Source organism: Dipodomys spectabilis, unplaced genomic scaffold (genome assembly GCF_019054845.1).
Source record: "Dipodomys spectabilis isolate Male_0828 unplaced genomic scaffold, ASM1905484v1 ptg000036l, whole genome shotgun sequence".
Classification (NCBI taxonomy): domain Eukaryota; kingdom Metazoa; phylum Chordata; class Mammalia; order Rodentia; family Heteromyidae; genus Dipodomys; species Dipodomys spectabilis.
The window spans coordinates 2,887,754-2,914,950 of NW_024870713.1; the positions used below are offsets into that span (position 1 = coordinate 2,887,754).

The following is a 27,197-nucleotide window of genomic DNA, read 5'->3' on the forward strand; positions in this document are numbered from 1 at the left end:
ATTCCTGGACTGTATGTCTGTACAGAGGGATCGGGGTTGAAAGGGCAGCTGAAAGTTTTGGTCTTGGCCAACTGGGCTGTGTGTAGAGGCCAAGGCCAAGTTTGGCTTTTGGGAGCTATATTAAGCTTGCCAAGTGCTGGTCAAGCAGCCTCGGACACTGAACAGTGTTCTGAGCTTCGGCTCCGGAACCACAGGGAATCAGAACTTTGCACAACTTAACCAGATGACACAGAACAGAAGGACTTGGTGTTAGTCACTGGGACTTGGAGACTCTGTCATTTTGGAACAGGTTATTCCTATACATCCTGCTTTCCCTGCCCCCTTCACCTTCAGGAGGGCCTCAAGCCAGAAGTTCCTTTTTCATGACCTGGTGAGTACGATTTGTGCCTGGTGTGGGGTAGCAAACAGGGTCTCCCATTCAATGCCTTTGCATTTCTCCCTTTGAGCGTCTCTCTCTTCCCTTGTTGGGGTTTTTAGCTTCGGGAGGGAAGAAAATGGAACGACACTGTGCAGGCAGGGACCGTGTGACCTTTTGCAAACCACATTAGTTGGTTTCTGTTTGACTTTCCTTTTCTCTATTGGGTTACAGATACTTGTCCTCATGACCCTTAGGAATCTTTATGACTTGAAAAGGCTCTTGTTAAGGTGTATAGGCAGTGGTGTTCATACTGTTGTTATTATTATTATTCTCGGGTGATAAGCATTATCTACCTAAATGATCACTAGCTCAGGTATATTGTATTATTGAAAGGTTCTACAGAATTTTTTTTTTTTTTTCGGTCGTGAGGCCTGAACTCTGGGCCTGGGGCTGTCCATCAGCTCTTCAGCTCAAGGCTAGAGCTCTACCACTTGAGCCTCAGCCCCACTTCCGGCTTTTTCTGCTTATGTGGTGCTGTGGAATCGAACCCAGGGCCTCATGCATGCAAGGCAAGCACTCTACCACTAAGCCACCTTCCCAGCCCAGGTTCTACAGAATTTTGTTTCAGTAAGCATTCATTGGCCCTGGCACAGCTAGTCACTGGAGATACAAAAAATGTATATGATTCAGTTCTTACCTTGGGGAGCATCTAAGTGGAGTAATTTCCAAATACCAAATTCATGATTGGGGGATATATTTATGTAACTTTCAGATAAAATGATGTAGGCTACATATATGTGTGTATGTGTGTGTATGTTTGTGTGTGTGTGTGTGTGTGTGTGTGTGTGATACATTATATTTATCATATGCTATTTGTTAGCTTGACCCCAAAGAGACACTACAAGTCTTTGGAATCTCTCTTCCTAATGTCCAATGACTGACCTCTGACCTCCTGACTCCTACAGACTAACCTGTCCCTGTTGATTTCTGCTTACATATTTATTTCCAGCTGAGTTATTATTCTCTGAATATGTTTATATTTTTATAGTAAATATTTTAATAAAAATTACCCATGTAGAATGAGATCTTAAATCGAATTTGATAATTAAAAACATGGAGTCATAAAGTCTTGTCTTCAAATGAAAGCATTTTTGGAAACCAATATGCATATTAAATAAATACAGATTTAGTTAAATGAGGCAGAGGGAATATGCAGTCTCAACTTTTACTGTCTCTGTCCTCTCTGTCTGTCTGTCTGTCTGTCTGTCTGTCTTTCTCTTCCTGTCTTCCCCTTTCCCACCTTCTACCCCTTAGAACCACTGATAAGGGATTTCTATTAAGTGAAAGGATCTGATCAAGATCACTCAGTACAGAAGGGGTGGAGAGAGGTCAAGGGCTACTGCTCCTCTGACAATGACCCTAACTAGATTTAAAGGTGCTACGTGTAGGTCTGCATCCCAGATCAGAAGTGCTTACCCAAACCCTGGCCCTTGAGGGGACAATTTGAGCTGAAGACAGCTCTGAAATGTGGGACCCAATGTTCTGTGACGGCTCCAGAGGCATCCAGGAAGCATTTAGCCCTTGGCTGAGTGTGCCCAGGGAGCACAAGCCAATATGCGTCTATCCTGTTCTCAGGGTGCAGCAGCAGGTCAGACTGCCTGCTGAATTCTGGCTCTGAAGTGCCTATTTCAGCATAGCTGCCTCTAATGGACGAGATAGCCAGGGTTGGGAAATGCCGGGGCCAGGCAGCTAATAGGTTTGTATTCTGATAGCTGCCTTCCACCCCCTCTGTCGTTGTCTGAGCCCACACAAACCCTAAACCAGCTGGAGATCTAGTCAGAAGAGAGAACATCAACCCACCTGGCCTAGGCGCTCTGTGCCATCATTACCTGATGTCAGGAAGATCAGAATGTCTGACAGAGAGGGCTGCTGGCTCAGACCAAGGAGAAAGTACATGAAAGCAAGCCTGCCCCTCCAAAGCCTTTGGTCGAGGAGGTGAGGCAGGAAGCCATAAGTGCAGAGAGGACTGAGGCTCTCCTGCTAACCCCTGCCCCCTCCCACCCTCATCCTTACCCTCGCCCTCTACCCCATTTCTTCTCCTACTGTGCAGAGAACATGTAGGTGGAGGAATGATAGCCAGGGTTGCAAGATCCTTGGAATCTAGCACCAACTAGTCAGACCTGGCAAGGTACTTAACCTGGTGCCAGGGCAGGTGATTTGGCCTTGGGTGTCTCCTCCAATCTTTCCTGAGGCTGCTGCCACCTTATATCACCAAGGTAGAAATTCAAGAGCATTCTTTCTTATCCCAAAACTTCTAGTAGTTCTTTTCTGTCTCCCAAACTAAATCCATCCTGCTAGCCAGGGCATTGAACTTCCAGGTCACCTTTCAATCTCATCTACTACCCCAATCCTGGGCACTTCACACTAAAAGTACCTGGGCTTCCCTCCAGGTCTTTGTACTCAAAACCTTTTACCCACATCATTGATTGGCCCCTCCAAATCCTTCCTTTGACTCTGTGTGTGTGTGTGTGTGTGTATGGATGTGTGTGTGTGTGTGTGTGTGTGTGTGTGTGTGTGTGTGTGTGTGTGATTCTTGGGGCTTGAACTCAGGGCCTGGGTATTGTCTCTGAGCTTTTGTGCTCAAGACTAGCAGTCTACCACTTTGGACCACAGCTCCATTTCTGGATTTTTGGAAATTAATTGGAGATAAGAGCCTCATAGTCTTTTCCTGCATGGGCTGGCATTGAACCATGATCCTCATATCTGAGTAGCTAGGATTATAGGCATAAGCCACCAGTTCCTGGCTCCTACCTACTTCTTGCAAGCTGTTAGATCCTAACTTAAGTGCCACTTCCTTCAGAAAGTCTTCCCTGATCTCTCAACAAGTGATCTTTCCTTTCTTAACTATCCTAGCTTACTTATATCTTCCCCATGCTTCCTCAAGGCTCTGTCTGAGTCTTCTTTCTTTCAGCATCGCCATACTGTTTCTGAATGAACAAATAGCTAAACAAGTTAAAGCTCAATGTATATAAGAAAAATATAGGAAAAATACAGTGAGATTTTCTGAGTAAGCTTCCCTAGATGGATGCACTGCCATAATTACTCTTTTGTGGTCACTAAGAGCCTACAACAGCAGAGCGGTGTCAGGCAAAAATGGTCCAAGTTCCCTAGAGCTAGTGGTGGCCACCTCCATGATCCTTTCCATGATCCTTCTTGTTCCTCTGAGGATCTGGTCAGCTAGAGAGTTCTCACTGTGGGCTTGTCAAACCTCAATGATTATATTTTATGAGATGCATCCAAGTGTTGATTTCTATTGTATTGAGGCAGTCAGGTAAAGCTATTGCCTAGAATTCATTCTGACAGAACTCAGCCCACAAACGAGTACTTCTTAATCATTGCTATATGTTAGTGAGATCTGGTGAACTGAAAAAAAATCCCATTGTGAAGAGCCTTTCTTAGTCTCTCTCAGTGAGAACCACTCAGCATGAACACCGATACTCAGTTTTCTCAAAGCTCCCAGCCTGTTGGCATCCAAGTTGAGATCCACTGTAGCACCCCAGAACAGAACAAAGCATTGGCTGCAAGTCCCCTGAGCCTTGTCTTAATCTCCTGTGTCTCAGCTATCACATGTGCTTTCATCCGTGGTACAAATTATTATTACTATTTTTTTTAGTTTCTGGTGACTGATTTCAAAACAAGGGGCTGAAGGCTGTGTTATTTTTTAAAGTTTTAATTTTTGTGCTGGTACTAAGGCTTGAATTCAAGACTCACACTCTTGCTCAGCTTTTTAATTTTTTTTATTGTAAAGATACTGTACAGAGGGGTTACAGTTACATGAGTAAGGTAATGAGTGCATTTCCTATTGAGCATTGTTATCTTGCTTGGATTTTTTGCTCAAGGATGACTCTACCACTTGAACTACACCTCTACTCCTGGCATTTTGCCAGTTAGTTGCAGATAAGAGTCTTACAGACTTCTCTGCCCAGGTTGGCTTCGAACAGTGATTCTTTGTTCTCATTTTCTCCAGTAGCTATGACTGCAAGTATGAGCCACAGCACCCAACCTGTTTTTTGTGTATCCCTCTCCGTGTTTAACACAGAGCCCCTCTCACCTTCCATGCTCACTAAATATTGACTTAGTGAATTGAAAAGCCAGTGGTTTTAGAAGGATTCCAAATCAAGTTCTATTAGAGTTCATGTTTTTATAGATGATTCCTTTAGTCTCAAAGACTTTCAATCAAGAGGAAAATCCTACCTTTGGTTCAGTTGGAGGATTACAGGCACTGTGGTTTATCGAAAAGAATTCACAATTCAGATTGGTCTACAGGAAGTCCATGGTCCTCCCTTCAGCCCTCTGAGGTTTATGGATGCCTCTTCTGGACACACTGCTTTTATTTGAACTTTTTAAAAATAAGTATTCTTAATTGTTGTGTGTGTTATCATTATCTATTGAGACTGTAAGTCATTGAGGAATAGAAATAAACCTTCTAGGTTTTACATTCCCTTCCCAAAGCCTAGAATGTTCTATATCCCCATGGGCATACAGAAGTTTTTCTGATTGGATGCCTGCCTTGGCTGGTTTTCTCTTATGGAGGCAGAGCCGCAGCTTCTTGGTCAAGAGCACTGGGAGACGTGAGGGTAGAGTGGAGAGTAGATTGGAACTTGTAATCAGGGCTGCAAGCTTCACTTATTCAGCCACCCAACTCTACTACTTCCCCACTACTTGCTGGGCCCCTCGTCAGAAAACAGCAGACATAGTCTCTGGCTCTCCAGATTTCATGCTTTCATGAAAACATAATCTGTTCATTACAAACAAGTTCCCAAACACGACCTTTTGGCTCTGCTCAATTCTTGGTGCTACTGCAATTGGTTTGGGCATTCAATGGGCCTCTTAGAGAGGCCAAGTCATGTGTATCTTTCTCTTCCATTTGATTGTGAATTCCTGGTGTACATTTTTATTTGCCTTCAGACCTCAAAACCTGGCGCAGCACTGGGAATTGTCTATTGATTAATAAATGGATTTGTGTTTTTTGCTAGGTTCACTCAGGCCTGAGGGCTATAGCGTTTCTTGGAGCACTGCTAAGTTGGCACTCAGTAGTTGTTAAAAAAATTTTAACAGGCACAGCTGACATTATCCTAGGTGCACCATTCTGGGATTTCCAGCTCAAGTAAACCTCATGAGTACAACAAATGAAAGCAGAGACTAATACAGATGTGTTGCATGCTAGGTGTTGGTTTTAGCTCCTAGAAATGAGTTCATTTCTCTTGGGTACCTTTTTCCTCGCCTTAAGTTTCAGGTCTTCTGTGCTTGGGATCTACTTCTTGATATAAAGCTTGTCTTTTCTCAAGTGCACCCTTGTTGCTATAGGCCTGAGGTGCTGGGTTTGCCCTGGCTATACTTCACTGTGCTTTGTTTTTGTGTTGCAGCTAAATGTGGTCAACAGTGTCAGCAGTTCTGAGGATATCAAGCCCTTACCCGGGCTTCCTGGGCTTGGAAACATGAATTACCCATCTACCAGCCCTGGGTCTCTGGTGAAACACATCTGCGCCATCTGTGGGGACAGATCCTCAGGTACAGGTCCATTTGCTCACTGCCCACTTGGGCACTTTGTGCTCAAAGACACGAAAATGGCCTTGAGAGTAGCCCACTGTGGACTCCGGGGTAAATTCTTGTAACTGGGCTGGGAACATGCCAACATAATGAACCTAGAATGTGATCTTTGGCTTCTAGGATTAGATTTATTAGAGTGACATTTGATATTGCATGTATCCAGCAAAGCTAAGCTGCAGTGATGATTAAATATTCCATAGACTATTTTCCTTAATTTTTATTAAGATATATATTATTAAAAATTTTATTGTAAAGATGATGTATAGAGGTTACAGTTACATAAATCAGGCAATGAGTACATTTCCTTTTGAACAATGTCTATCACCCACTCCCTCATTCTCCCCTAGTTTTCTCCCTCCCATCTACTCTCACCCCAAGTGATATCATTCTAATATAGTGTCTAGTGGATATTACTGCTGAATATTACTGCTGAATCCTACATTTTCTGTGCTTCCCCTTCCCCTCCCCAAGCCAGATAGACTCATATACAAGACAAAGGGTACAGAAACGAAATACAGTGACTAAAGGGAATAAACCAAAGGAAAAAGTAAAGAAAAAAAAAGAACCACAAAAACCTCTTGTTTCCATTTCTTGGAGTTCATTTCAATAAGCACCATTTTATATGGTCATATGCACATAGTTATTGAGTCCTTGTGATCCCCTCTTAAGAATACCCTTCTTTGGTCTCACTGTGTGCATGTTTTTGAGTGCTGTTTAATTAATTACATCCAAGAGTAATTATTTGTCTTTTACTATCTATTGAGTTTACTTGTAGATTTATAGGCAGATTCTAATTATTACAAATGAGGGAAACCATGCAGCCTATGTTTCTTGTAGCCAAAAGGGAGCACTATTACATTGTTGGTAGGAATGTAAACTTGTTCAACCACTCTGGAAAGCAGTATGGAGGTTCCTTAAAAGACTAAACATAAGCTGGGTGCTGGTAGCTCATGTCTGTAACCCTAGCTACTCAGGAGGCTGAGATCTGAGGATGGTTGTTCAAAGCCAATCCAGGAGGAAAGTTCATTAGATTCTACCACCAGAAAACTGGAAGTGGTACTCTGGCTCAAGTGGTAGAGCACTCGCCTTGAGCTGAAGAGCTCAAGGACAGTGCTTAGGCCCAGAATTCAAGCCCTGTAACAACAACAACAACAAAAAGACCAAACATAGATCTCCCTATGACCTAGCATTTATCCAAATGATCACAAACCAGGCTATACTAAAGCCACTAGCACAACCATGTTCATTGCAGCATTGTTTACCATAGCTAAGATGTAGAATCAACCCTGATGCCCCTCAGTGGATGAATGGATCAAGAATTCTATGCTTCCATCAGAAAGAATGGCATTGCCCATTCAGAAGGAAATCAAAAGACTTGGAAAAAATTATATTAAGTGAAGTAAGCCAGACCCAAAGAAACTGAAAATATTTTTATAATTATAAAATGTACTGAATATTTATGAAAAGAAAACAATAAAAATTTGGGAGGACCACTAAGGTACAAAGGAAAAGTGAAAATTTACCCATAACATCCCCAAGATAAACCTTTCACCATATCTTCTTTAACAACATTATAAAATTTTAATATTCTTTTATCAGTACAAAGATGTTTTCAGATTTATCTTCTTTCAGCTTCTTTTGACCCAAATAATTTATTTCTGGACTACCCTCCCTTCCTCTACAGTTTTTCCTCTCCTTATTCCCCTCTTCTTTGCCAGTTTTAAACATTTGAATCTCTGATTTTGATTATTTGAAGAATAAGAAGGCCGAGCATAGTGATGCATGCTTGTGATCCTAGAACTTAGGAGGCAAAGACAGGAGGCTCATGAATTTGAATCCAGCCTGGGCTACACAACAAGCTACTGGAGAAAGAAGGGTGAGGAGAAAAGAAGAAAAAAGGAAAAGAAAATGAAGAGGAAGAGGAGAAAGTCGAGGAGGAGATGGAGGAGGAAGAGGAAAGGATTCTTTTCTGTAGCTGTCCATGATGGCTGCCTCACTCTCTAATTATCATCAAAACTGCTGCAAAAGCCAGGCACCAGTGGCTCACATAGCTACTCAGGAGGCTGAGATCTGAAGATTGTGGTTCAAAGCCAGCCTAGGGAGAAAAGTCCATTGAGACTCTTATCTCCAATGAACCACTCAAAAAAGACAGAAGTGGCACTGTGATAGAATGATAGCCTTGAGCACAAAGAGGCTCAGGAATAGCACCTTGGCCCTGAGTTCAAGCCCACAACCACCACCACCAACAACAACAAAAACTGGTTCTTCCATTGGAAGTTCCAGATACCTGGAACTTATCTTCATGGCCAATGTTTGCTTGTTCCCACAAAGTCATTACTAATCTTGTCAAATCTTACCATAATAGAATGGTGCCTAGCAAAGCATAATTCTCTGCCACAGTTATTCTAGATGAAGGTGTGATAGGGTCATACATCTGTAGCAAAGCCATGGAATGACTGAGTCATACATTCGACAAGTTGTCAGCATCAAATATTTCAGAGCTGAGAGCATTAAGTTCTTTGGGCCCAACATAACAATTCCATGTTTATCTTCACAGTAAATTCAGGAAATTAGTGTATTCACTCATTAGGCACAGGCTAGCTTTTTTATCAGTCAGGCTATCTCTAGCCACTATTTCATCATAGAGTGGCCTCCTCTGAAATGTAACCTCTAAGGTACAGATAGCTACATTTGCCATTTCTCAGAGACTTCGGTGCATTTTGCTATCAATCTAAATGAAATAGATTAGAAAGTCATGTCAGCTCTGTGCCTAAATAGCAACATATTTTATTCATATATAAAAATCAAACCTAAATACCTTTTTTATTTTGATAAACATTATTCTAGCAGATCATATGCACATAGGTATTGAGCCTTTTTGATCCTTTCCTAAGAATAGCTTCCTTAGGTCTCACTGTGGAATGTTTATAGTCCCATATAATCCAAAATATATTTTAAAAGATCTTCTTATGTATTTTTTTAGTTCTATAATTTCAATTAACTGAGCACAGCCACCTTGCATACAGTTTTTTTTGTTTGTTTTTTGTTTTTTAATTTTTTGGGGGGGGGGCCCAGTCGTGGGGCCTGAACTCTGGGCCTGGGCGCTGTCCCTCAGCTCTTCAGCACAAGGCTAGTGCTCTATCACTTGAGCCACAGCGCCACTTCCGGCTTTTTTCTTTTTGCTTATGTGGTGCTGAGGAATCAAACCCAGGGCCTCAGGCATGCCAGGCAAGCACTCTACCACTGAGCCACCTTCCCAGCCCTTGCATACAGTTTTGATAAGACTTCTGCTTAGAGTACTGAGATTGAATCATGATACCTAGCGCTGGGAGTCGGGGGTTGCATGTTGGCTCTCCTGTCATTAATCATTTCTGCTTGGGGTAGTTGCAGGTCATAAAGGAAATGCAAATTATTCAAGATAAAGAAAAAATGCCTTCTATCACATCTTTATATCCTATCTCAATATCAGATATCATATTATGTTATAAGAGCATGTACTAATTTGTTTCATCAACAGGCAATCACACTTAAAAATTCTTAAGTCAGGACGCTGCTCATAATTTATGGTGAAGGATAATAATTTTAAGTGTATTTCCTAAGATCTCCACCTCAATTTTGGAGAAACATTAGTTAAACTTAGGCATTTTTCCTGTTAGGTAATATATGATAAGAAAACATTTTTTTAAAATTCATATACCTAACATTTTTTGTGTGTGTGCCAATACTGGGACTTGAACTCGGGGCCTGTGTGGTGTTCTTTAGCTTTTTTTGCTCAAGGCTGGTGTTCTACCACTTGAGCCCCATGTCTAGCCTTTTGTTGGTTAATTGGCACTAAGAATCTCACAGACTTTCCTGCCTGGGCTAGCTCAAATTACAATCCTCAGATCTCAGCCTCTTGAGTAGGTAGGAATGTAGGCATGAGCCACCGATAATGCCTGGTTACACTAAGATCTTGAATTGAGGTAGGGCATTTGCTTAGGCCAAGTCTGAGGGTTATCTTGATGAAAATAATGTAAATAAAATCTTAGGTCAGGAATTCTCTGATGATGTTGTGTGGAGTTGGAGAAAGACCCATAGAGATGTATATTTACTGTCTTAGCTTGGTTTCTGTGATCTCTCCTTGCATTCCTTTGCTAATTAATATTTTCAGTCTATACCAGGACCCAGGGCATGTACCTATTTCCTGGGGGAGGAGGAGAGGAGAGTCAAAGGATTGTTTGAATGACAGATCCAGAGAAACAAAACCACTTATGGAATGTTCTTTTCTTTTACCCAGGAAAGCACTACGGGGTATACAGCTGTGAGGGTTGCAAAGGGTTCTTCAAGAGAACCATAAGGAAAGATCTGATCTACACCTGTCGGGATAATAAAGATTGCCTCATTGACAAGCGCCAGCGCAACCGCTGCCAATACTGTCGCTATCAGAAGTGCCTTGTCATGGGCATGAAGCGGGAAGGTAAGACAAGGCACCTGTCAAGTGTGGACTCAAGGGAGAGCCAGTTACACTGTATAGGAAAAAGCCTCACTGCATTGGACTGCAGGGAAGGGAGAGGCCTGATGGGAGGTTGGGATGCCTTGGGTACCATGATTTTTCAAGGAAAGATCTATCTCTGGAGCACAGAATGCAAGAGGCACCCCCTCATCACTGCCTCCAGACACTGGCCCCCATACTGGGCCCTCTCCTTTTTTGTCATTTTTTTCCAATCACTAGGCAGCAAGTCTCAGAGTTGAGGTTTCCGAGTGCCATACTCTGCTCTGCTAAGAGAATGCCAGACTGGCCTTCTCCTCTGGTCTCCTTCTGTGGTTCCCTCCATGTTGTTTAAGGATTATTGGCATTTCCAGGTCTGACAACCTAGTCTTCTTATTCACAGACACCCTCCTTGTGCATTTCAGTGTTACATCTCTTAATTTATAGTGTAGCTAAGAGGGGTGTTGGAGTATCTGAGAAAAACAAATCTAAAAGTGCTTTTGGTTTCTTTTTTTTTTTTTTGTCCGGTCGTGGGGTGTGAACTCTGGTCCTGGGCGCTGTCCCTCAGCTCTTCAGCTCAAGGCTAGCGCTCTACCACTTGAGCCACAGCGCCACTTCCGGCTTTTTTCTTTTTGCTTATGTGGTGCTGAGGAATCGAACCCAGGACCTCACGCATGCAAGGCAAGCGCTCTACCACTGAGCCACCTTCCCAGACCCATTGTGGTTTCATCTTTAAAGATGGAAAAGCCATTCCCTTAAGTAACACAAATAAACTGACACAGGCAGTAAATTAACTAGAAGACTTGAGCAGGTTTGTGACGTTAGTGGTGAATCTTAATAGACTGTAGTAAAGGCAGTCAAATCCCTGAAAACAGAGAAGAGGGGTTGAGTTAGCCCTGAGGTGCTTGCTGGGAGAAAGGGGAGTTTACGGTGAGAGCCAGTGATGGGAAAGGCCATTGAGCCTGAGGTATGGGGGAATGTCATCCACAAAGAAGCATGGTGACTGAAGAAGGACCCAAAGAAAGATAGAAAACTAGACCTGAGGAGTGGGGCAAGAGGAAGAGGTGAGGGATGAGGAGGAGGAAGTGGTGGTGTAAGAGGAAAGAAGTAGAGGAGGAAGAAGAGGTCGAGGAGGAAGGACAGGAGGAGGAGATGGAGGACAGGATGAAGCTTCTAAAAATGACTACTTCATTGTTTGTTGAGTAGCACGTACTTATGTCATATTTATCATAACAGGGGCTGATGATCTTGCAGGTTAGAGTTTACACTATGAAATAACATAATTACACTGGAGACTTCTTTCTGGCTCGATAGAATTAATAGCCCTCAGAGCCTTCTCCATCATGATTGTCACAATACATGATGTTAATGGCCACAAGACACATCCCCCACCGGCAAGCACATGATGGATGCAGGGTTATGTTATTCCTTCTAGAACATGTCAGGAGCTGGTGGCTCAGGCCTGTAATCCTAGCTGCTGGGGAGGGCGGGGAGAGGAGAAGGTGGGAGGAGGAGCTGAGTTCACAGTTTGAGCGAGCACCAGCAGGAAAGTCTGTGAGACTCATCCCTAATTAACCAGTAAAAAGCCAGAAGTGATGGCGTGGCTCAAGCGGCAGAGTGCTAACCTTGAGAACACAAGCTCACCTAAAACAAGAAACAAAACAATTTCTATTAAGCATAAAATATTGAATTAAGGCCAGGTGCCTGTGGCTCATGTCTGTAATCCTAGCTACTCAGGAGGCTGAGATCTGAGGATTGCAGTTCAAAGCTAGCCCAGACAGGAAAGTCTGTGAGACTCTTATCTCCAATTAACCACCAGAAAGCCAGGAGTGGTGCTGTGGCTCAAGTGGTAGAGTGCCTTGAGCTGAAGAGCTCAGGCCCTACCACCGACAAAAAATTGAATTAAAGGAAGGTAAATGGCCTTCTTTAGAGACAGTTTCTTCTCTTTCAGCTAGTCTCTTCCATCTGTAAAAACTCAAACTGAATATTCCCCAGGTCAGTTAGGATCAGAGTGAACAACAGGTCCATTGAAGGTACTCTCATTAAAAAGAAGAAGAAGAAAAAAGAAAACCAACAACAATTAATAAGCATCAGTGGCTTATACCTGTAATCCTAGCTACTTTGGAGGCTGAGTTTGAAAGGATTGTGGTTTAAGGCCAGCATGGGCAGAAAAGTCTGAAAGACCCCTTCTCAACCAAGATCTAGTCATGGTGGCAGGCATCTATTATCCTATCTACCACAGGAAGACTAAAATAGGCAGATCTTGATCCAAAGACATGCCTAGAAAGAGGGAGACCCTATCTCAAAGTTAACGTGGTCAAAACAGATTGGATGTGTGGCTCAGTGGTAGAGTGTCTTACTGAGTAAGCATGTAGCTGTGAGTTCAAATCCCAATACTACTAAAAAAAGGTTAGCCAAACAGGGATATGTGAAATGTAAGAGACTGATATTTTTTTATTGTTTTTAAATTTTTACATTTATTTATTTTTTATTGTGAAAATACTGTACAGAGGGGTTACAATTACATAGGCAAGATAATGAGTACATTTCTTATCAAGCATTGTAGCCTCCTCCTTTGTTTCTCCTTCCCATCCTCCGCTCCTCCCCCCACACCCAATCCTCCTCCCCCCCCCCACCAAAGTTGTAAAGTTCGTTTTTCTACATAACGACTTGTACATCTCATTGTTGCAATGGGTCCACCTGTGTCCCTATTTAAACGATTTGTTTTTTCCCTTCCCTTCCACAAATTATACCAACATCAAATAGAGTGAAAGCAGGGGTTATACCATGGGGGAGGGACATACAAAGCAACAAAGAAATAATCTTATAAATGTGTTAGAAACAATCACCTGAAAGAAAAAGAAACATTTGAATACATATCTTAGGGTTCATTTAAGAGACTGGTATTTAAAACTAGTATTTGATACCTGGATAAGAAATTGGGCCCAGGTTCTGCTTCTATATGTTTTAAAAGAACATGGAGCACAGTAATGCCAAAAAAGCTGTGAAAAGAGGAGAGGAAAGAAGCACTCAGAGAACTTTCTATGGGAGTTGTGTGCAGAGAAACCCGTCAGTTTCGCCACCCTCATTTCTGGCCTTGATGTGCAGAACCAGGGGCTCATTTTGGACTTTTCCTTGAGGACAAAAATACCCACAAAATTCTCAGACATACAATGTAAAGCCTGGAATGTATCCCAATAGCAGGAGTTGGGATTGGGATAGGTTCTGGACACCAGGACTCTTTCAGTATACATAATCGACATTTTCTCTTCTTTGATATCACACATCTACTTCCTGAAAGAAGAAATAGAGATTCAGAGAGGCTGGAGGTCTACCAATGTTTATATAGCAAGTGAATGGCAGCACTGGGACAGAACTGAGACCCTCTAAATCCCAAGCCACTTCAGAAATTCTGAAGAAGCTACTGTCATGACCACTCATTGTAGAGGTACAGTTTCAAGATAAGAGAATAGGTTGTCTTGGAGACCATTTATAAGCAGCATTCATATCCTTATGAGCCCTGTATGATATTATTATTATTACTATTATTATCATTATTGTAAGGGTGATGTACAGAGGGATTACAGTTACATAAGTTGGGTAATGAATACATTTCTTTTTTTTTAACAGTGTCACCACTTCCATCATTTTCTCCCAGTTTTTCTCCTCCTGACTCTTTCTCCCCACAGGTTGTATAATTCATTTTCAACATAGTGTCTAGTGAGTATCACTGCTGCATTAGTTCACCCTTTGTCCCTCCATTTTTGTGCTCCCCCTTACCATCCACAAATCAGATAAACTTACATACAAGACACAAGGTACAGAAATCAAAAACAGCAACAAAGGAGGGAAAAAAAATCCCCAAACCAAAATCAAAATAACAAAAAAACTTTTGTTTCCATTTCTTGGAGTTCGTTCAATAAACATCATTTTATATGATCATACGCACATAATTATTGAGCCTTTGTGATCCTCTCCTAAGAATATCCTCCTTTGGTTTCACTGTGTGAATATTTAGAGTCCTGTTTAATTTATCATGTCCATGTGTGATTTTTTTTGTCTTCTACCACCTGGATGGTCTTTGTCAATGTGACTAGAGCCTGAGAGGGAGCACAGGATATTTAGAGGTAGATTGGGGAGGCAGCCAGCCAGGGTCCATGAATCCACCCCATCACGCTTCAGTTCTTGGCCTGCAATAGGCTACCTAGATGCTCTGTGATGTCAAATGCCCCAGAGGGAACTATGAAATATGATAAGGAAATGTACTTTGAAATATGATCATTTTTATAAAGAGTTGAGCATAACTTCTGATACAGAAAGAGCTTTATAAATGTAGGCTATTGTAATGCCTACATAGAGGACTGTCAGTAACAGATACAAATCTCCTCATTCATGACAGTAAGCTCTATAGTAAAAAGGAAAAGTGAATAGCCCACATCCACCCTACTAATGGCAAAATAAGAATTAGAATCTAATTTCTTGAAGCTGTTATTTTCTTTGAAGGCTGAAGGTTATTTTCCTCAAGTTTGACAAGCCTATAGAAGAAATTGAAAACCACCACAGGAACTTAACTAGTTTGTTCTCCTGTTTTTAAAATAGAACCCAATTAATTTACTTTTAATATTAGAATTTTTTGTGCCAGTCTTGGGACGTGGACTCAGGGCCTGGACATAGTCCCTGAGTTTTTGTGCTCAAGGCTGGCACTTACCACTTGTGGACTTATTTGTATTTTTATTTTTTGTGGCTAATTGGAGATAAGAGTCTCAGACTTTCCTGTCTGGTCTGGCTTTGAATCAGGATCCTCTGATCTCAGACTCCTGAGTAGGTAGGACAAGCATGAGCTACCAGCATCCAGCTTACAGCAACATTTTGAAAACGTTTTCTTTGCCCCCCCGCCCCTGCAAGTACATGCCCTTCGCTCTTTTTTCTCTTCTCTGTTCTCTCACTTCTTCTTTTTCTTACTATCTTGTTTTCTTCCTTCTTTGCTTTCTTCCTTTCCTTTCTGCCTTGCTATGTTCCTTTGATTCCTTCCAGCCTCAGTATGCCATTGTGTGGAGGCTCTAGAGGATGGTGATAGTGGTTTTTAGTCCTACCTTTCTCTGCCCTTGAGAGGTCAATGCTGTCACTTGCATGATTGCAATTCCAGTCACTGTGAAGCCCTGTGGCTTCATTTCCCACAATCCCCACCCAAGAGTGAAAGGAGCTTTCTGTGAGTGGACTGCAGGTAGGAGAGGAGTTGCTAGTGCAGGAGCTGTCACTGACTTCCAGTTTAGTCAGCTGCTTACAGTGGAACGTGCTCCACTCTTGGGCCATAAAACCTATGCTCTAATGTGGAATTCTACTTACTGATGCTGCACCTAAGCTGAAATCATGGCTTCTAAGATGATAGGAATGAGTCCAGTAGTAGGAAGGTAATCCTGGGGACCAGGGCCTGCCTTTCATCCTAATATACAGACCTAAGGGTTCTTTAAGTTAGAGTGAACCTCGAGGAAAACCTCAAAGTTTGTGGGAGGCTGATGTCATTCAGCCTACACCTTTGCCTGTGTGCCCTCCCCCACTCTTAAAGTCAGTGGCTGATTCTGAAATGTCATCTAGGTGACATCTCTCCACCCCTTCACTTACTAAATCCCCACAGCCAGCTCCCTGAAGATGTTTCCTGACAAGTTGGATCAGGCGATGCTGTGATGAGCTGGGACAGGAGGGGCAGACCTAATGGGACGTGAATACCAAGGATGATACATAGGATCTGACAGAGGAAGCTTTTACAGCAACATGCTTACTCTCAAACTATTGTATGCTTACAACTTATCAGAGGTCCCAGAAAGAGGAAGGAACGAGGGAGAATGTAGGAACAGCAGGAGGTTTGGTTCTTCCAGAGAGAGTTTATAATGAAAGTTTATGAAACCTTACAATGCAAACTTAGCACAGTCTCCACCATGCATTAGCAATGATATGAACTAAATAGTCATATCATTCTGGGGAGGCATAAGCATATTGCTTTCCTTGTTTCATTTCTCACCATCACAGTATTCCATGTTCAGTACTCTGATTATTCCATTGTGCACATGTGGAATTGAGGCTTAGGTAGGGTCACTAAATTTCCCACACTTGTCCTGGGCATTTTGGTAATGTCTATATGTCCTGCTGTCTATCAGCGGTACAAGAAGAAAGACAGAGGAGCCGGGAGCGAGCTGAGAGTGAGGCAGAATGTACCAGTGGTGGCCATGAAGACATGCCTGTGGAGAGGATTCTAGAAGCTGAACTTGCAGTGGAACCAAAGACAGAATCCTATGGAGACATGAACATGGAGAACTCAGTATGTGGGCTTAGAGCTCCATCCGTCTTCCATTTCTTGGTTGGGGCTGGAGATGGGGGGGGGGGGGAGAATGTATTTGGAGTCCTAGAATCTGTCTCTCACCATTGTTTGTTCCATTTTATTCAGACAAATGACCCTGTTACCAACATATGCCATGCTGCTGATAAGCAGCTTTTCACCCTTGTTGAATGGGCCAAGCGCATTCCTCATTTCTCTGACCTCACCTTGGAGGACCAGGTTATTCTGCTACGGGCAGGTAAACCATATCAGGTTCTTTTGTTCTTGGGAACTATCCTCTATGCTGCCATTTTGAAATTACCATTGGGATTCTACAATAAGCAATTGAATGGAGCTGAAACCCAGCTGAGCTGTGGAGCATGTCAACAATGATCACTCTCTCTGAAGAAGGGTGTTCTTTTTTATTTTACTTGTACTCTCTTTCATTTGGATGGTTCCCTCCTCCCCCAAAAATCTTTCATTGCCAAATAAGCCATTGTTTTGTTTGTTCCTGGAGGAGTGGGATTCTTTCCATGCAAACATGACACTTTTGCATTATAATTTGCATTGAATTTTCAAAGACTTTTAAATCATTTTCATTGAAGATAATTTGAAGCAGGGCTTTGTTATCATAGCAAAATTGGCAAATGGATAGAGTTCCATCTCACAGGTAGGATAAGAAAGCCAGAGACTTTCTCAGGCTTATCCTATAGAGACTTCAAGATCTCTTCCAATATTAAGAGTGTATGTGCTACATTCCCTCTTGCCTCTCATATGCAGTCTGTTGACATCAGCCGTATCTCCTCTCCATCACTGGGGAAATTTCATGAAGCTTGGCTGAGCGGTGGGAACCAGTTCACTCATTCATTCCCATTAGCTGAGTCAACTGGATATCGACTGAAAGCTGTTTACCACACTGGGTGTTACTGTAACACCAAAGAAAGAAAACTAGGTTGTCAGGTCCTGGGGACAGAGCTTCAGGGAGTGTTCGCTTTATCCACCATGGCAGCTAATATAGTAACTATTAGCTGGCAAAATTTCAATCTGTATTTGTTGACTGGTGAGGAAAAGAAAAAGTCCTTGTCCTCAAGCTGTCATTTTGGTCTATATCAGAGACACTGGGAGATGGATAGCAAAGTCAGGTTTCTTCTTTGTTTCTGTGTTTTCTTGAGCAAAGGTCTTAACCACCTTAGATTTCCAATTCTGCCTTTATTCCATGAGCTAACAAACATACCTTGGATGGAGAATAATGAAGCAGGAATGAAGTGGGTGTTTTCCCTCAAGGCCTGCTCTCTCTGCTCACAGGGTGGAATGAACTGCTGATTGCCTCCTTCTCCCACCGCTCAGTCTCTGTGCAGGATGGCATCCTGCTGGCCACAGGTCTCCATGTCCATCGAAGCAGTGCTCACAGCGCTGGAGTGGGCTCCATCTTTGACAGGTGTCTCCCTTATGCTTTCAGTGTGTGTGTGTGTGTGTGTGTGTGTGTGTGTGTGTGTGTGTGTGTGTGTGTGTGTCGGGGTGGGGGGAGAGGATGAATTCATATGGGGTCATATACCTGTAAGAAAGACTGGGATGGAGGACAGGCAGCCTCAACAGATGCATGTGACTATGTAGAGACCCTTAAGCACATGAAACATACACTTGAGGAAGAAGAAAGGGATTAAAAGAAAGACTGAGACTACAATAAAATGGATACAGTCAGAGGCCAGTATCATTGGTGGGAAAATGGAAGAGCCTGTTTATCCTGTTTTTCTAAAGAGGAGAGTGGATGATTGACATCATCTAGTAAACTCGGGATAGGGAAATGAAATGCTTATCCTGGGGGACAAGAATAAGAGAAAGATTCCACATGTATCTTCAAGAGATTGAGCAAGGTAGGCTGAGGTTTATAGTGGAGTCTGTAAATCCCTGGGGGAGGTCTATAACAGGACTACACCCCTGTCAATCAAACAGTGACACCTGGACAGAGGTTCCATGCTTTCCATGGTGCCAAAGGAAAATGAGTAGATTAGTGGTTTGGAGGTGAGAAAATAGAGAGCTGAGAAAGTTGAAAATAGTTTGTCCAGTTCCCAGGCCTCAGGGTTCCTTTCTTCCTCCATCATAAATGGTCCTTTGGGGGTCACATTCATGACCATGTAAGGGATGTCTACTTCTTCCCTGTTTTTTCTCATACTGGCTTCCAACATGATCTTTAAAACTTGCCCTATTGCTGAATGTTGTCCCCTTGTGGTTCTTGTAGACTTTCAGTGTACTAGCCTTGCATTGTTCATTGCATTTCTCATTTCCATGTCTCCCAAGGTGCCATTTTGCCTCCTGCTTGCAATGCATTGCTTCCTCCTTACTGTGCCCTTGAACTTGGCTCATGGCAGTTCTTTCACTGGGCTTTGCTCTTGTATCTGTGCCTGTTTCTTTAGTCAAACTGCACTCTCCTCGAGATGAGGGCTGCGTCTTATTCCTGTCTGTACCCCTAATACCTGAAGCACCATCTGGAAAGTAGGGTGGTTCCATAGCAAGTGTCAGTAAAATCCATTTGTTGGCTCATTTCTTGGAATTTATGCTTCTCTCCCTACCTGTCCCTGTTTTTTTGTGAACAGAGTTCTAACTGAGCTGGTTTCCAAGATGAAAGACATGCAGATGGATAAGTCGGAGCTGGGCTGCCTGCGAGCCATCGTGCTGTTTAACCCAGGTGATTTTGTTTAATCCCAGTGGCAGTTTATCCCTCCTCCAAAACTGGCCTCCAGGGTTCTGACGATTTTTTTTTGGCTCTCTTGCTTGGCTGAGAGATATAGAGAGAGCAAGCAAGACCAGAAATCCAGAAGAGATCATTCTTTATTTTTGGTGAGACTGGGGTTTGAACTCAGAGACTTACAAATGGGCTACCACTGGAGCCACACTTCCAGCCCCAAGTGTCAACCTGTAATGGCGTTTACTCTAGAGTGGTCTTGAAAATGTCTGAGCCAAGCATGAAGTATGCGTAGTTGGAGGCAGCTGGGGAAGAAGAGAAATAACAGTGAGCACCATGGTAGTGAAGGAGGTGGTAGAAAGTGGTCAGATGCTGGGTATATTTCTAGGCAAAGCCACAGGGATCTGCTAATGGATCTGCTAATGGATGTAGGCTGTGAAAGAAAAGCAGGGGTCAAACATAACTCAGGATTGTTTTCTTTCCTGAACCATTGGGCAAATGGAATCCTCATTTACTGAGATTGGGAAAACTCCAGGGAAAGCAAGTTCTAACCGTGGGCGAATGAATCATGATACTGTGTTTGAGCAAAATTCAGAGATGATAGATACTCAGACAGCAGATATATAACAAGCAGTAGGGGCTGCATGGGAGAATCCAGGAACATAGAGATGTGAGAGCCATAGCCTCTTCCTGGCATGGAAACTCCTGAGCCTGGAGGTAAGGTCACCTGAGGAGAAAGTAGGGATGGCAGAGAAGAGGGCAGGGACTGAAGCCCCCCCCCCCCCCCCCAGCCATGCTGACTCTTGAAATCAGAGGGACAAGGAAAAGTTGCAAAGGAGCTTGATCAAGAGAGGTTCTTCAGTAGACAAGGAGAGACCAGAGAGGGGCATTCTGGACATTCAGGGAGGAATGGATTTCAAGAAGGAAAAGTGATCAGCTTCATCAGATATTGCTATGGATCAGAAAGACTCGTCTTCACAATTAGGAGAGTAACTTGTGCCCATACTGCATCTTCTGAAGGAGGGAGTGTTTGGTGCTTGGTTCAGGGCACATGCAGATTCATTCTTTGTGCTCACCTCATCACACAGGAGACACTGAGGAAATGTGTGACAAGAGTACTTCTAGAACTGCCTGAATAAAGTAAAATTCTCCTCCTTGGAGACGGTGGCAGGCACACTTGACTATTAACAATGAAAAGTGTTACTCCAAAAGTTGATTTCCCAATTCTCCCCAGTCGGATCTCTCCTAACTATGGGAGGTGGCCGGTATGGTGGGGACATGCATGGAGGTCCTACTGAGTTGCCAAGCAGAGACGAAATCTTTTTCAGATGCCAAGGGTCTATCCAACCCTTCAGAGGTGGAGACTCTGCGGGAGAAGGTTTACGCCACCCTGGAAGCCTACACCAAGCAGAAGTATCCAGAACAACCAGGCAGGTGAGAGAGTACTGTGAGGGTAATAATAGCTGAAATGACTCCTCCCTATTACTGAGCCTACTGTGTAACAGGCACTGTTTAGATGTTTCTAGATGTTACATAGATCTTACTAAACAAGGCAGTAAGCCAGGCACTGGTGGCTCACGTCTAAAATTCTAACCAAGTCAGGAGGCTGAGATCTGAGGATTGAGGTTCCAAGCCAACCTAGGTAGAAAAGTACATGAGACTTTTATCTCCAAGAAGGCAGAAGTAAAGGTTTGGCTTAAGTGGTTAAGCACCAGCACTGAGTGAAGAAGCCAAGCTAGGGTATAAGGTCCTAAGTTCAAGCCCTACTACCAGCACAGACAGACAGACGGACAGACAGACAGACAGACAGACAGACAGACAGACAGACAGACACACACACACACACACACACACACACACACACACACACACACACACACATGAATGCTAACTCCATGATTTAGTGCTCCAGAATAAGCACTTGAAGTAGTAACAAGGAAAAATCTAGTAACCCCAAATCTGTGGGCTCACAGTCACAGAATCCCCAGATTCTGCAGCTCACTTTTAGTTAGTTGTTTCTGTTACCAGCAGTCAAACACAATCTGAAAACATTAAATAGAAAGTCCCAGAAATAAATAATTCATCAGTTTTAAATGACTTTAAATTACACTAATTGTTGCAATTGTTTCGATGTTTGTTTTTAAATTTGCTTATTACTGCTATTAATCTCTCACTATGTCTAATTTATGAATTAAACTTTACCTTAGCTGTGTGTGTGTATGCACACACACTATATATATGTATATATATACTTGTATATATATGAAAACCTACATATGAGTTTTTCAGGAGGGGTACAGCGATAAGGAGGGTCTATAGTATACAACTCTAAATATTAGGCAAACCAATGGTCAATGTGAGAATCTTTTTCCATTCTAACAAGCAACAGAGGCTCAGCGAGGAGCAGTGACCAGTGTAAGAAGGTAAATCTGGTCTGTGGTGGAGGTGAAATGTGGACCAGGCCAGCTATGATTTCAAAGAGCAGTGTGATATGACCGCATTGCTGTATGGTGTGCCCCATGGAAATCCCATGCAGTAAGGCAGGCTTTGTGAGCCAGGAGACTCCTAGGGATCTGTCTCTCTGGCCTAGCTAATCTATTTACCAATCTAGCTACTCCGGAGTCATTTATATAAATCTTGTTTCTTTTCCTTTCTTTTTTTTTTAAATCTTTAAGTAGTTGTACAAAGTAGTTTATGAATACAGTAAATCTTGATCAATGTCACCCCTTTCAACATTCTCACCCATCCCTCCCCTACCCACCCCTTCCCTCACTTTCTTGATTTTTTTTCTTGAGTTTTTTAGGACATACATTCTCCCCCTCTTCTCCTTTTCATTCATCTACCACGTTCCCCTGACCCTTTCCCACCCCTTTCGAGTATCCACTTCCTGGTGTTTATTTTCTTGCAAGTTGCACTAAACAAAAAACTTTCCCTCCCTTCAGACCCTAGTTAAAATGAGGTGGTCTTCAATCCCAGAAAACTAGAAGTGAAACTGAAAGACCGTTAGTTTTTTTGTCTTTCAGAATAAATTTTACAGCACATTCTCAATGGTGACTTGTAATCCTCTGTGATGTCTAAATTCCATTTCGTTATTTGTTCTGGATCACAAATCAATGTATTGGAAAGAAGTTGGGTCGTGTTGGAGCCTGTAAAGAAATCCAAGCTGAGTGGGTTTCAGTTCTTTGGTGCAATGAATGAGTAAACAGGTTACTACATTAGAGGCTAAGCTGTAATAATAGACCTAACAATAGTCAGTAATTTAGCGTCATTAGAGATTTTCTTTCTCATTCATTAATTTGGGTGGCCAATCATTTTCAAGGACACAGCTCTCTTCCACATGGTCAGTTGGGCACATAGACTCCTTCCTTCTTGTAGTTCTGTCAAGACCCAGAGCCACATTGTGGTTTGTATCCAGGTGATGGAGGAGGAAAAGGTGCAGGAGCAGACAGGGGTGGCAGGAGTGGGGTGTTAGGCTATGGGAGGGAGACATAGTTCCTAAACAGCCCTCATCACTCACTCACTGCCACTGGCAAAGCTTAGTCACAGGCATTGTGTCTCTGAGGTCAAAGAGGAAGGAGCCAGGGGAGCTTAGTAACTACCTGGCAGTCTCTCCATCTGCACCAGGTATCAAGGGCTTTGGACAGCAGTACACAGTACCTGAAAGTCCTAGTTTGGACTTTCTCTGGAATCTTCCAGCTTTAAAGCAACATCAGATGGGTTTCTAGTGCACGTATTGTAAGCAGAGCATACTATCCTTTTTCTGGAACTGTGGTTCTAGGTCCTGGCTATTCATCTTTAAATAAAACTCAATGTTTTTACCAATAGATGTGGCTCAGTGGTAAAGAACTTTCCCAGTGTGTATGTGGTCCAGGGTTTGATCCTCAGAAAGGTAAAACAAAAACTAAAGCAACAATCCCCCATCCCTGTTTATAAGTGCAATGCCTGCTTTGGTAGAAAAACAAGAGTCATTCCTTAAAAACCAGATAATAAAATTTGATAATATTTGGGTATATTTTGTTCCAATTTCCTATGTGTCTATGTATATATATATGCATATATGTGTGTGCATATATATTTATATGTGTATATGTATATATGGCGTATCTATGTATACATAAAATATGTATTCACATGTATGAAAGTATATAATTTGGTGTATTTTTATCCTTTAGACATTCAAAGAATTTTTAGTAAAAATACATAATCATTTTCCATAGTTTTGTAAAGCGTTGCAATGTGGATTTATTTTTATGTACTCAGTCATTGCGCTGTGATTGGCCGCTAGGCTGTTTCTACATATCACTTTAAAGAAATCTTTGGAATTTGACTCTTTCTGAAGAAGGGCTGCCAGGGCCTGGGCTTCCTCCTGACGCTGGGTGGAGACGCCAGTCCTTATTGCTGAAGCTCAGGGAGTTGGCAGAGCATTTCTTATAAGCAGGAAAAAAAATCAGCAACCATTTTCTTTGTTTTGGTTTTTGTTTTGTCATGCTGGGGATTACAACCAAATGTTTCACTGCAGCTGCACCCCAGCCCCTGTACCCCATCCCTGGGCTTGTCTAGCACAACATGGACAGAGGGTGATTACTGTGTCTCAAGTTTGTGGGAGGCTCAGAGGCACATCAGGGTGTCACTTGGCTCACCCAGGCAGGTCAGTCACCCAGCCAGGAAGGCTGCTCACCTCTGGCTTGCAGAGACTGGTTATAGTGAATGAATCCTCACGCTGCCAGGTGAAGCCATTTTCTCAGTGGTGGAGTGCTGCCACTCAGTGGAAATTCTCTGGAAATGCAATTCATGGTGTCAATCTCTTTGGGGAGGAAAAAAAAAAAGCAGAAATCAAAAGTCAACAGGGTGCACAACTCACACACATTCTCTTGTACACACGGCAAATACCTTCAAAGGCCATGAGTCTCCCGTACAGCCAACATATAGGCAAGCAATGGCAGTCCCATGAGTCTGCAGATTAGTGGATGCTTTCTTCCCCTGATCTTAATTCTGAAATCCAGGACAGGTAGCGAAGAGATGAACACATCAAGTTAGTTAGCATTTTGCATATTGGAACACAGACATTTGAATAGTTAAAATAAAAAATTGTCAGAGTCAATCTTTTCACTTTATATATAATTGTTTTTTGTCAGTACTGGGCTTTGAACATTTGCTTTAATACCTGAACCACACCTCTAGCCCTTTTTGTTTTAGTTATCTTTCACATGGGTCTCTCACTTTTGCCCCAGCTAGCTTCAGACAATTATCCTCCTACATATGTTTCTTGCCTAGCTAGGATTACAAATTTGCATGCCTGGGTTGTTTGCTGAGATGGAGCCTTGATAATTCTTGGTCAGAGATGGCCTTAAACAGTAATCCTTTTGATTTATACCGCCTGAGTATCTGGAAATACAGATGTGAGTCAACATGCCTGGCTCTAACTTTGTACTTTGTAGGGAGGCCCTTTTCTTTGATGAATTCCATATACTACTTCATTGGCAGATTGGTAGGATGGCAAAATGCTGTCAGGAGCTCAGCTTCCTTCGTTGGGAACTGTCCCTTGGCCACAGGTGTCACTCTAGGTGGCATTGCTCAGATGCATCCTAGTGCTTTATCATTAAGTTTGTTTGTCTCCCTTCTCTTACCTCCCCCCACCCAATTCTAGGGCTTGAACAGCCTGTATGCTGTCCCTGAGCCTCTTTGTTCCACTTTCGTGCCCAGGTTGGCTTTGAACTGTGATCATCAGACCTCAGCCTGAGTAGCTAGGATTACAGGCATGAGCTATTGGTGCCCAGATGCTTTGAAGTTTCATGTTAGCATTTGCATAGACTTTCAGCTTTTCCATGTAGAAAAAAACAATGATTCCTACTTTTGTATGTGGTCAAGTTTTTCTTCCATGGTTACATTTTGAAATGTCATGTGGCATGAATATCTAAGTACACACACTGAAATTCCAATATCTATTTTTTTTAATGAAATAATGGTTCAACTATCAGTAAAGATCCTGGTCTCCTCAGAAATCTCTGATGTAAGGTGTGAAAACTAATGTGACTTTGGTCCCTGCACTTTTTATTGAAGGTTGTGAGTAGAATGACGATCTCTAGTAGCATTCATAACACTAGAAATGAGCTTCACTGGCACGGAAGGATTTTGAGAGACACAGAGAGCTATACAGGCAAAGTGAAGACTTTCACAAAGCTGGGGTCTAACAATGGGCACACATAGACAAATTCTTCCCCAGGCTGGTTGCTCTTCCTTTCGTGGACCTCATAATGAATATCCTCACCTATAGAAAAGTGTATGAAGCATGGATATGTGTATGCTTGTGCCAGTCTGTGTCTTCATGATGTAACCCTGTGTGAGTGTGTCTGCATGGGAGTGTACACACATGTATGTGCAAAAGCAGCCAGGACATGTTGCAAGCACAAGTATGAGGGTATATGAGAGAGTTGAGTCTGGGGCTGAATAGCACACAAGTAAGGCGCATGGGAGGGTAACACAAGAATCTGCGTGTCCATGTTCATGCAAGTGTGTGAATTATCTCCCCACATAGATGTTAGGACCTTCAGCAGCAGACCTTCTTTCCTCTCCCATCTCTTTGAAACTTATAGAAAGTGCAGACAAAGAAGCTGAGTAACAACTCGTTAAAAAATTGAAAATAGATGGGTGCTGGTGGCTCAGGCCTGTCATCCTAGTTTCTCAGGAGGTGGAGATCTGAGGATCACAGTTCAAAGCCAGCCCACGTAGGAAAGTCCAGGAGACTCTTATCTCCAATTAACCACCAGAAAACTGGAAGTAGAGCTGTGGCTCGAAGTGGTGGAATGCTAGCTTTGAGTAAAAAGAGCTTAGGGACAATGCCCAGGTCCTGAATTCATGACTGACCAAAACACCAAAATTGAAAACAAAAAAAAAATATGTTGATAGAGCAATCTGAAATCATGTAGCCTAAAGCTACTGCACCCTGTGGAGAAGAGTGACCACTCCTGGGATCAGGACTGATGAGCAGTTCTCAGTCACTTTTGTATCCTCAGAACCTGTGGTGGGATGCCTGGCAAGTAGTAGGTACTCAAGCATGCTCATCTAGTGCTTGTGTCTGCCATGGACCCAGCACACCCACAAACCATGCCCTGTTCCAATGGCTTCTGCTAATCTCAGCAGAAACTCTGGGGAACCCAGGGAATGTGCAGGTCACCAACAGGGAAGTGTTGGCCCTGAGGGTACCATCAGTCACCTTATTCTCCTCCACCACCATGAATAACATGGAGGGAGGTGATTTCCCAAGATTCCCCAGAGGTCAGAGGTTCCCCCTTCTCCTTTAAGACTAACTGACCCTTTTGCCTGATTCTGAGGCTCCCTAAGATGAAATCTCCTACAATTCTCATTGCCAGGTTTTCTCGCACACATACATCCTCCCCTCCAGCTTGCTGCCTGCTCTCCCTGGTCAGCCATGCCCCCCTGATTTCCCTGCAGGTTTGCCAAGCTGCTGTTGCGCCTTCCTGCTCTGCGCTCCATTGGTCTGAAATGCCTGGAACACCTCTTCTTCTTCAAGCTCATTGGGGACACCCCCATCGATACCTTCCTCATGGAGATGCTGGAGACCCCGCTGCAGATCACCTGAACCCCACCAGTCACAGCCTCCTCACTGGGGATGTCCCCTGCAGATGCGTGTGGAGCCCACCCTGCACATCCCTTCACCCCCCGCTGACCTCTCCCTGTTCCTAAAATGTGATGCTCATAATAAAGCCAACCTTTCTACATGCGAGACTTTTATAGGTGGAGTTTT

At 42.9% G+C, this 27,197-nt stretch overlaps 1 protein-coding gene across 1 annotated transcript; it reads left to right on the forward strand.

The window, feature by feature from the left end:
• Positions 1-327: 327 nt before the first annotated feature.
• Rxrg (retinoid X receptor gamma) lies at positions 328-27,104 on the forward strand. Its single transcript, XM_042677342.1, has 9 exons — positions 328-370; positions 5,785-5,929; positions 10,245-10,424; positions 16,592-16,752; positions 16,879-17,008; positions 18,055-18,187; positions 19,344-19,435; positions 20,761-20,866; positions 26,885-27,104. The coding sequence occupies exons 2-9, from the start codon at positions 5,857-5,859 to the stop codon at positions 27,030-27,032; spliced, it is 1,023 nt and encodes a 340-aa protein (XP_042533276.1). The 5' UTR covers positions 328-370; positions 5,785-5,856; the 3' UTR covers positions 27,033-27,104.
• The last annotated feature ends 93 nt before the right edge of the window (positions 27,105-27,197 follow it).

What these genes read in the sequence shown, in the direction of transcription:
- Rxrg (XM_042677342.1), top strand. Translation starts at nt 5,857, where the DNA reads ATGAATTACCCATCTACCAGCCCTGGGTCTCTGGTGAAACACATCTGC. An exon ending in CTGTGGGGACAGATCCTCAG is followed by an intron (nt 5,930 to 10,244) that starts GTACAGGTCCAT and finishes TCTTTTACCCAG; the next exon opens with GAAAGCACTACGGGGTATAC. An exon ending in GGTTATTCTGCTACGGGCAG is followed by an intron (nt 17,009 to 18,054) that starts GTAAACCATATC and finishes CTCTGCTCACAG; the next exon opens with GGTGGAATGAACTGCTGATT.